This window comes from Plutella xylostella, chromosome 10 (assembly GCF_932276165.1).
Source record: "Plutella xylostella chromosome 10, ilPluXylo3.1, whole genome shotgun sequence".
Taxonomy (NCBI): domain Eukaryota; kingdom Metazoa; phylum Arthropoda; class Insecta; order Lepidoptera; family Plutellidae; genus Plutella; species Plutella xylostella.
In genome coordinates this window covers 2,717,534-2,733,248 of record NC_063990.1, presented here as the reverse complement: position 1 = coordinate 2,733,248, position 15,715 = coordinate 2,717,534, and the positions used below count along the sequence as shown (strand labels likewise).

Below are 15,715 nucleotides of genomic sequence, written 5' to 3'. Positions count from 1 at the left end.
ATTTCACCACAATTACCTGATTGAACAATAATTCAAAATTGTAGACCGGCGAGCTGAAATTCGATTAACTTTGCGTTTAACTGGAAAAGTTAGATTTATTAATGTTAGGGTTTAAATCAAGGTCTTGAAATGGTTTTAAACTTTTAATATTCAGGTTCATATTACAAAATCTAGGTTTACTTAATACATCACTAAATATTTATCACCAGATATCACTTACATCATGGGAATCCTTCACTAACAAAGGTAATGCTTGTACTTGTTGTTTTTGTTATATAATTAGATTTATTTCTTAATTCTTTAACTAATTTCTTTGGTCCACAGCAGTACAGACTTAAATGTTCCCTGTGAAAGAAAAACAATGCTGATAAAAATCATAAGGAACATTTGGTTTCAAGGAACCGACACGGGGTCGTTAGTAATAAAATACTTTCTGTTAGAATACGAACAACACATAAACTCACCCAGGGTACATGTGAGCCCAATACGAAAATAGACGATTCCATTGAGGTCGTCCTTTCTTTACTCTACAACCAAGTAGAGGGAACTTGTCAGCAACTTTAAAGCTATCCATGCAATCATTAACTCTAGTAATACTTTCTTCCTTATTCTTATGACTGGCACTCCTTTTAAGATGAGGAGTTAGAAGCAGCATTTTCTCATCTGTACTTAAACTATTTTTGTCGTTTCTTATAATACTATGACTAAGATAACCATTCTCATTAATGGCTACGACATGACTGATAATGTCACTGAGAGGGCCATTTTTGCAACTTGCAGGTTTGTTGGAGTTGGTAACATAAAGCTCTATTTGCAATCTATCAGGTCTGTTAGAGTTCCTGAGCTCTTGTATAGTTCTGGTGGCCAAATCTGCGAGCCAAGATATTTCCTGCTCATATCTGACAATCCAAATCAGGTGAACCCTCCCTGGCAGTCTGTTTCGTGGATATCTGAAAACAAATAAAGAAAAAGTGTAAGTAAGTATATCGTTATATTCAAAAGTTGCAAACTCAGGGTGATATTAGCTTTTATGAATTTAGTTCGGGATACGTCAACCTGAAGAGGTGTTTCAGAGCCTTGTCAGGCAGAAGTAAACTCTTAAGTAATAAAATCCGTGCGTCAACTACTTAATAAACGGGAGATAGGCTGGCTAAGCTGAAATTAGGGGGATATGTACGTACAAACGTTCCACTCGAGAGAGAGAGACTTATAGGAGCTTCACATAACGGAACAAAATACTTAAAAAAAACTCACAGCAACAAATCCTGCAGTACAGCGACAAACGGCGTGACGCCGACGCCCGCCGCCACGCAGACGGCGACGCCGCTGCGACTCACGCCCTGCATGGCGCTCGTGTAGGGACCGTCCACTAGCATACTGGAATTAACGTTATTGTGGTACGTCAATAGTTGCATTTTAGGGTGCATAAAACGAGCCTATATACGTCTGGCGCACAGTCACCGAGTGATAAATTATCTGAACGTCCATGGCTTATCCTTTCACCACTTTACGACTAGCAGGCACTAGAAGTCTCGGTTAACAACAAGCTAAGAATAAATTCTGTCAGATCAGACTAAACATACCAAGTATTTTTTGTGTGTAGTGATTTTCTGAGTGGGTATACTTACGTCAAGTTCTTTGGTCCTTTCTCGAGCAACAGCCTCTCTAAAGCTCCAGTCCAATCTCCCGTAACTCTTATCCATAATATAAAATTCCTTTGACTAGACGTTGGTAACTGAAACAAAACAATGGTAATCGATATTAATAAGTAGCTCAGTTCGGAGCGGTGCCGGTGGTTGATGGGTCGGTTACGGTGAAGGAAAATACCGTGAGGAAAGCGTCGTGGGAGAGTCCAAGCTTAGGAGGGCAGTTTAGACCTTGAGGATATGCACAAAGGTACCATTTGAGAGAGCCAGGTGCAGGTAGTTAAATCACACCGCGAGAATAGAATAGAATACAATTTGAGCCAGCGGCAGCGATTGTATGGGATTTTGCCCGCAATGTTATTATTCTGTGGCAATGTCTGCAGTAAAGATTGAAACATAGAGCTACACTACAAGTAGGTAAGTATATATAAATATATACATGTACACACCTTTACAACGGTAAAAGGATGCCACTCGATGAGCGATATGTCCAAACACTGCAGGAGCACGTATTGCCCGATGCGACACTTGAACTCTCCGCTCGGGCAGCTGAGGTGCAACCCTATAGTTCTGCCGGCCATGTGATGTACCTGAAAGAATAAAATGTACCTAAGCTGATGTGATTGTTTTACTGACACCGTCATCTCATTCGATAAGAACCGCAGTAGATGTAGTAGTAGTAGTAGTATTTTACCTTGTCATCCCCCTATTTACCTATTAGACCCTATACAAGATCTAAAATTGCTAAAAATCGAAAAAGAAGCCGATTCTGAAAACAAAAAATAATTGCTTTTCAGTCAAAACTTAATCATAAAGTAGAAATTCAAAGAGAGAAAATGTGCCCTCAGAATCGCTACTTAGGTACCAATAACTGCTAATTTCAAATTCATAAATCAAATCTACCTATGAAGCGTCCATTAAAATAATTGCATCAAGTTAGCAAATAGGTTGCACGGTAATGGACCACAAACGGCCGCGTCGTCGGACGTTATTAAATTAATTCAAAACTGGGCTTAGTTTAAGCGGATTACCGATTATGCAGATGTGACGGAAGCTAGCCGCTGCATAACTATCTGTAGGTAGCCATACATGTTGGATACAAAAAGGGTTACTACTTACAGTAGTGCTGTATTCTGAAAGGAGGTTAGAACTGATCGGCCTATCTCTATGAACTACCCACTAACGGCATGCCGTTGTTAATTGATTATGTCGTTATTATTTATTATCCGATAGTTGCATACTGAAATTACTGAAAAACTTTAATTACCTATGTATCGACCTACGGCTCTGAATTTGCTAAAGAAATTACTGCCGACGATATCGAACAGTGTTTAAAGTGTTTTTGGTGGCTTTATAAATAAAGTGTTCGAAACCGAAAAATTACTCTGACTTAGCATTCAAAGGCTATGAGTACAATTACAAGTTTATTGTTGGTTTAACAATGTACTTACTTCCAATATCTGAACCCTCGCCCGGTTCCTCGATAGCGTCCGCCAAATGAGATCAATGAAGAAGCAGCTCAGAGGCACCGACATCCACAGCCAGGTCTGAAAAAAACTATTGTAGCTATTTCAAATTGTTATGGTTATGATCAATAAATCAGTTTTGTTTGTTTTGAGAAGCTGAAGAGGGCTGTAATTTAAAGAAATAAAACTATTTGCCTACCTATAATAAAATCAAACTGTCGATAAAAATCGAATGATTTAAACCTCCTACGTAGAATAAACATACCTATTTCCGTATCAGCTAATATAGTTGGGTAATTTTAATTACTCCAGGTTCTGGCTAGAGTATTGTTGTTCGTTTCTTTTGGACATGTAGATAGTTTCTCGTGGCCACGATAAGGAGAGAAAGATTCCTTCAGGTTTTCATTTAAATTTTATCATACTTACCGTGACTTCCGAGTAGTTAGGTAGGTATATTTATCTACTTATTTTTAATTGTGTGATACCTATATATATACATATATGGATGTCCGCATTACATCAACACAAGTGTTTGGGTTTTGCCCAATACATGAAATGAGAATGAATAGTTAGAACAATACAAGTTTGTTTGCCTACATTGTTTACACATGTGGGCTTTGGTGTCAAAACTAGGATACGGTATGCTATTCACCTTTCATTTCTAATGACAAAAAAATAAAATACTTATTCTTAATCATAATATAAACAATAGGGCAGTTATTTATTACCTTAGATTGTATCGGCACAAATTCTGTAGAGATGGTCACATTGTCATGATTCATGTAGCCAGACCCCACCATCATGCCGTCTTCAACTTTCAAAACCTGCTCTTTCAGTGCGCCACTGAAAAAAAAGTTACATAGTTAGTCTAAAGGAGTCTACACACCAAACCCGCCGACCCGCCGACACAGCCCGGCGGCTTGGTGTCGGCGACTTTGTTTCAAGAATCATATCGGCGACTCGTACCCGCGCGTGCAAGTCGGCGGCATGGCCGGCGACTTGCGTACGCGCACGCTCAGTTGCCCGCCGAAACTCCACGTTCGTACACACTGCAATCACTAACTAAAAAAGTTGTACTGATTTCTTGCCGCCGACTAACTCACCGACACAGCCCCATGACACATGTTGGCGGGTTGGCGGGTTTGGGTCGCCGACACCAAGCCGCCGGGCTGTGTCGGCGGGTCGGCGGGTTTGGTGTGTAGACTCCTTTACTGTAAAAGTTACATTCACCGTCAAATTAAATAAATTTACCTACTGAATCTTCCCAATTTTTGCTGCAAACCTTGACTTACAAAATGTGGTCACTTCAATGAGTCACGCAATGACTCACAAGTCACTAGCAAACATTAAATAAGATGGCCCTACCATGCCCTCCCTTCATGAAGATCATTCGAATAAAATATGATGAAAATTTACGTAATCACCCGGCCTGCTTTAACAATCAATCAACATTTATGTATAAGGTAAGTTATTATCATCCTACCCTGCTGCAGTCCTAGCATGCTAGCCTCATATTGTACAATATGCTAAACTAATATGCAACATTATGCTGAGCATTTGGGATTTAAAATAATACCCTATCTATCCTAAACTAAGCCAATCCTATTCTATATCATGAAAATAGATTGATCTGAATATTTTAACTGCATTTTGGCATAGTTCAGTTAACATTAACAGTTTAAATGTATACATCTTTTACACTCAACATCAGTTAATCGCAGCGCTGAATTCCAATCTGTAAATACATAATCCTGCTAAACTTAACTATTTCAGGTGTGAAACTGGTAGTGTATCATTAAAAGCCATAGGCCATAGGCAGTCGCTATCGCTATAACTTCGTATAAGTATAGCTGCCATCCAACAGACTCACCTCAAAGGATGTACAATGAGCAGCTTCATAAACGGTAGATACAGATGGTGGGTGTACCAGAAGGCATTGTAGCACTTCCTTCTGACTGTCCGTAGTGACGTCATGGCCATCAAGCTGGTGATGATTAGCATGGCCACTCCCGTCAACCCCGGTTGTGATACAAGGAGTGATATTGGGTTCTGGAAAAGTAAATTGCTGTGTTAGTAGGCAATTAATGGATCAATATGAATAAGAACATGTTTCATTTATCATTCGAAAACTAAAAATAAGCTCTACTCCAAATAACCAATAAAATAACACATTTGCCTGCTGCTGCTGTTAAAAATCGAAAAAGTACCTAATACTAGGAATGTACTTATACTGAATCTGTAAAATTGCATTTCTCATAAGCTGTCCGTAAATAGGTTGATTGATATGATACCTATATCGAGCTTTTCTAAGAATGATTCAAGTAGTTCTTGTGATATTATAATATAAACGTACACTTAAAATATCTAGGAAGAGTGTTGTGTACTTATACATAATTATACTTACTTAAGTAACTCAAGTACTCACCTCATTCTTATAATTAGCAAAATTAATATCCTTGATTTCGTCATTGTAATATCTTGAAAAGTTGCAGATATTTGCAAAATGCGAAATGGAGTGAATCACTGAAAAAGGATAATCGCGTTAGTAAGTAGTAGGCACATTCTCGCATCTCTTCAAAGATCGTTATTGAATATAAGTAAATATAGAGGTACTAGTTAGTTAAGTACATATTTTGATTATTTTGCGTAACTTTATAAGTACCCTGCTCGACTCGACAAAAAAGAAAGGCATTTTGTAAGTCTCATTTAGGATAGGTACAGTAAGAGCAAATCCATAAAGCGTAGCTGCGGGCTTTTTACAAGAACTATACTTATACTAGACTTTAAAAGTCTAAGCAGCTAAAGCACTTATGCCCTGTTATTAGCCCCGTCTCAATGACTTAATGGAGGTAGAAGCCCTTTTAGGCGCCTATAGCCCTTTGCCAAGCAGTAATGACTGCGAAAGTGCCAACGGTGCAATAACTACATGCACTTTGTCAAATTAATACGAGGGTTTTCGTGTAACTACTGCCACACCTAACAACCCGATAATAATATGCCTTTACTGTGAGCTATCATTTTCTTTATAATGTTTATTATCTATGTCGATGTAAATAAGACAAGGTTTACCTATTTTAACCTTAAATTTTTGTGAAACTCAAATCCCCATTTGTTATTTATGTTGTTTAGACTACGCATTAAAGCTAAACCAAGGATTCAAACATAAATGCTTCTGAAACTTCAGTAGCTCTTGTCTGAAAATAACTATTGTTAGGTTTGTATGTACGTGAGTACTTTGTGTTTCCATGTGCGTCCCTACCTATTACAATTCGCTTCAGTGGCCATGCCCTTGATTCGTTCAATGGCAAGGGTATTTTAACAAATGAGATCTATCTAAAACGCATAATAATGCATCATGTTTGTCGCTAAACAGGAAATTTGTCTGAACCAATCTGATTATCTATAAGGCTTAAAGATTTGGCTTAGCTTCGTACCGTATTTATACATCAACACTAAACCTCAAGTGAAAGACTGGGCACAACTCGCTCAGTCATTAACTTACGGTTTAATATTATAAAATTAAACAGTGGTAACAAATTAATTAGGAATAAGTAATCATTCCTAATTAATTTGTGGCCATGAACTGTTTAACTAGAGCAGTGTTTTTCAACCTGTGGGTCGCGACCCCCTGGGGGGTCGCGAAGCTTCTGTAGGGGGGTCGCCAAAGGGCGAAAAAACTGGGAACTTTAGTAAAAAAACAATAAAAGACAATTACAGTATTAATTTATTAAGAAAGACTCTTACTTTAAAAATACTTTTACTTATTTTTTTAAATGCGAAGGCTGAGCTTGTTTTTTTATTAATTAAATTATCTCATCGTGGATCTGTTTTAGTACAATAGACCACATCCACACCGTAAGGTAACACAGAAGACCGAAGTGTATAATCAACCTCTGTATCTTGCCTTTGTGGACTATGAAAACGCATTCGACTCCATCGAGACATGGGCAATTTTGGAAGCGTTGCAGAGATTTCAAATCGACTGGCGCTATATCGAGGAGTTGAGGAGTCCCGATGCCGCTGGACATGGCATATGTATAAATGGCGAGTACATGTCACACCTCTCTGTTGGTGAGACAACAATCGAAGTTGTGCAAGAATATGTCTACCTCGGGCAGACTATTCGGCTAGGCAGAAGCAACTTCGACAAGGAGGCTGCAAGGCACATCCAACTGGGTTGGGTTTCATTCAGAAAACTTTATCAGCACATATTCTTCTAGGCCATCCCTGAAAGCCTGAAGACTAAAGATCTCAACCAGTGCGTCCTGCCAGTGATGACGTATGGTGCAGAGACGTGGGCACTGACGGTAGGACTAGTCCACCGATTTAAAGTCGCTCAGCGTGATATGGAGAGAGCTATGCTTGGGGTTTCTCTGATGGATCGTATCAGAAATGAAGTTATCCGTCAGAGGACTAAGGTTACCGAAATCGCTGTCAAAATATGCAAGCTGAAGTGGTAATGTGCTGGTCATATCTGCCGAAGAACCGATAACCATTGGGTAAACGATTTCTTGAGTATAGACCACGAATAGGCAAACGCAGCGTGGGAGGCCTTCCTGCCTGGATCAAAGACGACGACCACAAGTATATTTTTTTTTGTAAAGCCAGGTATTTTGTCTTGTTATTTTCATTTCACCCTTGAAAACTTTTATTCAAGATATTTAAAAGCTCAAAAAAGTCGGAAAGAAAAATTTCAAAAAAGAAATTCCGGGTCGCATTGGGATTAGTCGTACGTACCTATGTACAATTGTACATGGCCACACGTATCCGATGTGTGTAATTGTAAAATAATGTGTTTTTAAATCCGATAAGTATGCGTACTACTTCGAATCCTAATCATGGAGACCATAAATACGTCGTATGGAATGAATATTGTGAATACTGTAACAGTGTAACATACACATACATACATGATATAAAACCGAAAGGGTCAAGGGGGTCGCGAAATATTTTTTTATTCCAGGGGGGTCGCGTCATGAAAAAGGTTGAAAAACACTGAACTAGAGCAATTATCTGTTTACTTGTCTGAAACATATAAGTGAAAACTTGTAATTGGCTATCTATCACTATTTCAAAATTCTTATGTAAGTATTAAAACAAATTAGCTGTAAGTTTTACTATAAATAAAAATATAATAAAATAAATTAGAACCTTACCGGCAAACAGGACTAGCGTGATCGCAACAGTCATATGGAAGCTTTTAGCCCGCTCTAGCCAGAAGAAGAATAGCCCTGGCCAGATCTTGGACAGCATTCTATAGAGCAGCTTGTTGAGCCTCTTGCAGAGAGGCAGCAGGACCAGCGCGCAGCTGATGTTCAGCACTGAGGCAGTGCCTCGCGAGATGTATAACCCTGTCTGGAAATTCGGTATGTTAAGTAATTTTATGGTGATTGTTTTTATAATTTTAAATTGAAGTATGTTGGAATTTGAGACACTAATTTGAATATTTTTTATTTTACTGCTCTCGTTAATTTAATAAAAAATAATTAAAGATCGGCTCTTCGACGATTTTATGACGTCATTCGCTACCATGCAGCCGCTGACGTCATCAAGATCGTAACTCTGTGAATATTTACACTTTAGATTGACAGAAGTGACATTTAACAATTGAACATTTTTATTATCTTTGGTTGAAACTTTAACCTTGCGCAGCGTCTTGAAGGACAAATTATATTTTCATTTTTGATAAAATAATCGGAATCCTTGAATATTTTATATTTTTAAGAATGAGACACTTATTAAGGGGCCGTCCATTAATCGCGTGAGGTCGTTTTTCTCATTTTTTGACCCCCCCCTCCCCCCTGGTGATATTTGGTGAGGTTTGGGACCAACCCCCCCTCCCCCCCTCTGGATCACGTGTATTTTTTTGGAAGTCTATGTAAAGGCAATTTTTGACTAGAAAAAATATAGGTCATACTACAAATCGTTAAAATTTTTGCGCCGTCCAAAATATCGTTTCAGAAATACCTAATTTTTGACAAAAAATTAATACACGTGATGTCTAACTAGAACCCCCCCTCCCCCCTCGTGATGTTTCGTGAGGTTTTCAGTACCCCCTCCCCCCCCCCTTTGAGCCTCACGTGATTAATGGACGGCCCCTAAGAAGATATCTCGAAACGGTTTTGGAATTAGCATCAAATTTTTTTACTTAACATACCGAATTAACATGTAAGTAAAACAAGTTCGGCTTTTACTACTTATAGAATTATCGTTACAAAGGCTGTAAAACAAATGGTAAGTAAGTAAATAAAGTAGATATACAGGGAGTTAAAATTATTATTGATCATCATAATTATGGTGGTTATTAATGAATTACTAGTCTAACGACAAGCAAGTTTCTAAGGAAAAACGGTTAATAATCTCGATTTTTAGGGTTCCGTAGCCAAAATGGCAAAAACGGAACCCTTATAGTTTCGTCATGTCCGTCTGTCCGTCTGTCCGTCTGTCCGTCTGTCACAGCCGATTTACTCGGAAACTATAAGTACTACAGTGATGAAATTTGATGGGAATATGTGTTGTATGAACCGCTACAAAAATATGACACTAAATAGTAAAAAAAAGAATTGGGGGTGGGGCCCCCCATACATGTAACTGAGGGATGAAATATTTTTTTCGATGTACATACCCGTGTGGGGTATCAATAGAAAGGTCTTTTAAAATGATATAAAGTTTTCTAAAAAACATTTTTCTTAAAGTGAACGGTTTTTGAGATATCAGCTCTCAAAGTCGTAAAAAGTATGTCCCCCCCCCCTCTATTTTTATAACTACGGGGTATAAAATTCTAAAAAAAATAGAGGTGATGCATGCTAATTAACTCTTTCAACGATTTTTGGTTTGATCAAAGTATCTCTTATAGTTTTTGAGATAGGTTGATTTAACTGTAATTTTGGTTAAGTTATATTTGCTGCTACGGAACCCTTTGTGCGCGAGCCCGACTCGCACTTGGCCGGTTTTTATGTTTAAATTATAAAGTAAAGTGGCAAGTTTTAACTTTAGGGTGGGACATCCTGTAGGTACGTGTATAGTTAGATCCAGTATAATGACCCATGTCAATGACTTCCTACATATCTAACCATCAAGCCTTACAATATGAAACGATTGAATAAAAAATGATGCATCAAGGATGGTGGATATCTCTACTTATACAGGGTGGTTTTATATAAAGTTACTGCGTTACTGCCCTCCTTATGGATTCAATCGATATTCTTTACATTTACTTCAATGTTCAAGTAGAGAAGGCAGCTGAATTTCATACATTTCAGTTACCTAGTTACAGCCACATACGATGATGAATTTAGTATGTCGCGAATAGTGATTGTATCGTAGAGTGGTTGCAATGGAAATTATAAAATGAAGAAAATGTTATATATAAGTTTTCGGTAGGTACCTTGTGTATTCGTATATCAATACAAAGAACACTCACCCCAAGCATTTTTCTCAGATGATAAAATTGTGGTGCGTCTTGGTAATAAATAAAGGTATCATAAAATGAGTAAACTACCAATGAGATCCATAGCATCTGAAACAATAAAAAATATGGTACCTTTAACATTATTAAGTTCCGAAATCTTAGGGTGGAAAAAGGGTACATACTCGACTAAGGGCTGATTTTTCAATAGTCAGATTAATGATATCTGAGGAATAAAATTGTTCCTGTCACTGTCGAATACAAACATTCTGACGCGACAGCATGAGCATTATTCCTCAGATAACTTTTATCTGACCATTGAAAAATCAGCCCTAAGATATATATAGCATAGCCGAAGTTGAAGTGTAACATACAACTTTGCACATTGTCAAAATAAATTTTAATTTTCATTTCTGACATTATTTATAGTTACTGACTATAATACACTTACCTACAGTTTTTTACCGTTTTTATAGCTATGACTCTACCCTCTACCTAAGACTAAAGATTCCATTACGAGTAAGCATCGCTGGAGCCAGTATGGGGCGAAAACCAACAGATCGCACCATGCAGATTTCCTCTCCCTCACGCACGTCACCCGTCGGATGCGTCTACCCTGATGCATTCACTAGCACTAAACAGGACCAAGACTCAATAGGATTCTAGGAGTGGACTAGGTAGGTACTTCTTTTTTAAATGCACTTGTCTACTGTGCGCACGTAGGTAAAAACGTTACGTTAGCCTACCGCCAAAATCGGCCAAAATCATGACCTCATATCAAAATACGATTTTTAAAGGTGGGGTGGGGTGGGGTTACAACGGTGTAGAAAGTACTTTCAACCTATACAACTTTTTATTTACTTATAATTTTAATGATAAAGTCCAACCGAGAGTCCCAAGGCGTAAACCATCGGTGAGCGCCGTCCACATTCACTGTATCCTTTGATAGAGCATGTTAAAGTCTAGTTCCATTGAACAGCTGAATGCGGCGCCTCTATAGAACCATAGACGCGTAGTCTATGCTGGTGGGTCACTCTATCTAACGAAAAAAAGGAGAAACGGAGAGCTGCTGCGCGAGCCACGACTCTATCTCGTTGTATTAAACGTGCCGAATACTCGATAGACTCGTTCGTTCGTTTTTCGTCAATATAGAGTACCCTCCTGTAGTGTGGATAGGTGTATCCCCGCATTAATTACTAGGCTAGACCGCGGTATCGCTGGATCTTTGTGTGACGAGACAGCCCGTGATAAGCTGAACGACGCATTCGATCCCATGCGTTTTCAGTGTCTATTCGACTATTCAGAGTCAGTAGAATTATTATTACCTATTATATATATATATATATATATAAATACATTAGCTTAGGTGACGATATTATAATATCTATAAACAAAACAGATATAAATGTATTAGGAAGGTAATACAGGCTGTTAATGACATGCTCACAAAAAATAAAAACTCTTGATTCCAAACAATTTTATCAAGCTGATTAAGTACCTCACTCTCACTCACTCTCGATGGCTCGTTGACCCGAAGTGGATCTTGGCCTCCGCTACCAAAAGACGCCACTTCTCTCTGTCCTGCGCAAGTTCTCGCCAGTTGTCCGCTTTGAGCTCGCGCAGATCCTTCTCCACCTCATCTCTCCAGCGATACTTGGGGCGACCGACTGGCCTACGCCCAACGGGTCGCGCTTCGTATGCCATCCTAGCCGCCCGATCCTCTCCCATTCTTTCTACGTGCCCGAGCCAGCGGAGTCTTGCAGCTTTAGTCTCTCCAATTATGTTGGGCTCGGCCATTAGGTTTTCGAGTTCAGCATTTCTACGGATCCTCCAGGTGCCATCATCGCGTTTCGTGGGGCCAAAGAGCTTACGTAAGATTTTACGCTCTGTGACCAGGAGTTTATTCTGTTCACTTTGAGTCAACGTCCAAACTTCGCACCCGTACATAAGGATTGGCCTTACGACTGTTTTATAGATGCGCAGTTTTGTAGTTCTTGATAGAAGTTTGGACGTGAGTACTTTGTGGAGGGCAGCCGAGCATCTCAGCGCATTTTGGACCCTAACCTCGATCTCTCCTTCTCGGGTATTGGCATCCGTTATTGTACACCCTAGGTACTTAAACCTTGCGATACCCTTGTAGGTCGTGTTTCCTACTTGGAGGTCTTTTCTTGGGTTGTTTGGGTCGTTGCGTCTTGTCATGTGGAGATACTCTGTCTTCTCCTGGCTTATTCTAAGCCCCACTTTGGTCGCCTCCTCTTCAAGGACTTGTGCCATCTTTACCACCTCTTCCTCAGTCTGACCGATTAGGGCAAGGTCATCAGCGTAGCCAATTACCTTGTGCTGTCCTCCTAGTGGGATGCCCACATCTAGCGCCAGTACTCTTTGGATGGTATGTTCGAGTACTAGGTTGAACAGCACGGGTGACAGCGCATCTCCTTGTTTCAGCCCAGTAATTACCTCGAACTCGTCCGTCAGTTCGTTGCCCACTTTCACCCGCATCTTGCTCTTTCTCGTAGCCACTTCGATCATTTGGACTAGTTTCTCAGGAATTCCATAATTCCTAAGGATGGTGTACAATGCCTTTTTATCAATACTGTCGTATGCCTTGGTGAAATCTACGAAAAGCGAGTGAATATCTTTTGCGTACTCCCACCTTTTCTCCATGAGTTGTTTTAAGAGAAAAAGTTGGTCAGTTGTGCTGCGATTTTGCCGGAACCCACACTGGTAGTCTCCTAATATTCCTTCAGCGTACAGTTCCAACCTTTTTAACAATACATACGACAGTATTTTGTAGGCAGTTTTGATGCCGCGATAGTTGTTGCATTTCTTCCTGCTTCCTTTCTTATGTATTGGGCATAAAACGCCGACATTGAACTCCTCCGGTTGTTGCTCTTTATTCCAGATGTTGATGACGAGCTCATAGATGCGGGATTGTACAGCACCTCCTCCGTACTTCCAGAGTTCCCCGGGGACATCATCAACACCTGGGGCTTTGTTGTTTTTAAGCCTCATTATTGCCTGTCTTACTTCTTCAAAGCTCGGTGTAGGTATGTCTTCGCTATTGACGACTTCATGGTTCCGGATTGCGACATTCGGTTCTGGACAGTTGAGTAGGTTTTCGAAGTATTTTCTCCAAGTCTCTTTTATTGTCCCTGAGTCCATCACCAAGTTTCCACTTTCGTCTTCCAAGAACTGGGTGGTCGGTTGGTAACCCTTCTTAGTAGTCGTTACTTCTTGGTAGAATTTTCTAGTTTCGTTGGATCGAATGAGTAGCTCCATATTGCGTAAGATCATATTATCTAGATGTTTCCTTTTGGTCCTCCTGATAGTATTAAGTACCTAATTTACACCAAATCATTAACGATATCGAATCTTAATTTACAGCCGACTTCAGCGTAAAAATGCAGAGCGCAACTACGTTTAGATAACAACGAAATAAAAAAGTATCAATTTCCCATTTTCCTGGAATACGAATGCATTCACCGTAGAACAGTTTCGTAAAATATGAATTCAATTCTGAAAATATATGTGACACGAATCGCGATTATGACCGGTGAATCATGGCGTTTCGTGCCATACGCTGGCCCGCACTGGGTTAATGACCTAGGATATTGAATATATGTCCTAGATATCAGTAGTCCTAGCACCCTGTATTACATAAAGGGACATATCGCGTGCTGTTCTAATACCTCAACATTAAATTGAATTTGGATCCAATATAAATTTGTAATTCTGAAATTTGGCGTGAAAATCTTGAAAATGTAACTTATTTTCTGAAACTCTTGCTCTCTTGAAACCAGTTCAATGTTTTAACTAACCTCAAATATTTAACTTAAAGATATTTATATGTAGATACGTACTTAGGTATTTTTTCCCATAACCTGATCCCAGTTTGGTAGCAGGTTATCAACTAATCAATCATTATACTGATTATACACTACTATGTTTGTCTGCTAGGTATATTTTAACCCTTTCAAGTTCACTGCACGATAATGTCATAAATCATAATCCTACCTATCTAGATCGAGGTAACAAGGTATACTAAAGCTACCGGTCTAAAATTCATCAAATAAAATGTAGTAAGTACCTACTTACCTACCTATTGATGGAGTACAAACACTTTAATTTTATGATCTACTGAAGGGTGATGAAAAAATAATTAGCCTATACAGATTTGTTTATATCCTAATATCTACGAATTGTCTGTACTTATCGATAAAATATTATTTGATTCTATTGAAATATCTTTTGCTGTACAGTTTACATGTACCTAAGACACATTTATGAAATTATTTGCAAATTTAATATAATTTTGGTAACGTTGAAATGGCATGAATACGACTAATGACGATCGTTAAATTAATGAAAAACGTTGTAAGTACTTAATATGGTTAAAATCAAACACATGCACTTTGAGAAATTACGTGACTCATTAAAATGAGTAAGTTTTTATAAATAACTAAATATCCTTTCCGGGATAACTAAGTAATCCCTACAATATTAAAATTTAATAAACTATAATAGTGGAACGAAATTGTATTAAAATAACACGCTTATAATAGTCATTTTGAAAAGGGTTTGCATATTCAACATTTCTGAAGACGGTTGACGTCATCCAACTTTTCTTAGTATTTTGTCTCCAACCGCAACTCTTGTTTATAATAAAAAGTTGTTAACACGTGAGAATATTTTAAAGCACTTTTAAACAAGTTATTAGGTAAATATGCTTAAAAGAAAATGCTCACCTGAAAAGCTCGCCCTTTGATAAAATACAACAGATTAATTACAACAGTTTTCATTTTAAGTTATTTATCACAACTATTCTTTTCCAATTTTACAAAACTGCTGTAGTTTTAAAAGAAATATATTCGTGACATTTATTACTGCAACCATCCAGAAGTTAAGTTTATTTACAGGATTTATGCTTATAGTTAATTTTATTTTAAAAAATGCGTAAGATATTTCCGTACAATAAATAACTATGCCGCAGGCCGCTCCGGTATGCCGCGAGACGGGCAGAGCACGGCGGCACGAATCGTGTCGGGCCGAAGCTCAGTGTGAACTGAATCCTGTCCCTAGTGATGCTCTGAGATTGCATACAACATCTCGCCTATAGCCTATAGGTCATCAACTCGGCTTCCCATGCTATCCATTCACGAAGTTCATACAGTGTAGGTACACAAGAAGCAGTCGCA

At 38.7% G+C, this 15,715-nt stretch overlaps 1 protein-coding gene across 1 annotated transcript; it reads right to left on the bottom strand.

Moving 5' to 3' along the window:
- Positions 1 to 34: 34 nt before the first annotated feature.
- On the bottom strand, positions 35 to 15,503 carry LOC105388830 (NADPH oxidase 4). The gene is made up of 12 exons (XM_048623742.1): positions 15,266 to 15,503; positions 10,536 to 10,631; positions 8,269 to 8,467; positions 5,538 to 5,635; positions 4,980 to 5,161; positions 3,841 to 3,955; positions 3,098 to 3,193; positions 2,096 to 2,236; positions 1,629 to 1,735; positions 1,255 to 1,377; positions 465 to 950; positions 35 to 345 (listed from the first exon to the last, which is right to left on the bottom strand). Exons 1-12 carry the CDS (start codon positions 15,317 to 15,319, stop codon positions 222 to 224), a joined length of 1,821 nt encoding a protein of 606 aa, XP_048479699.1. The 5' UTR covers positions 15,320 to 15,503; the 3' UTR covers positions 35 to 221.
- Positions 15,504 to 15,715: the final 212 nt, after the last annotated feature.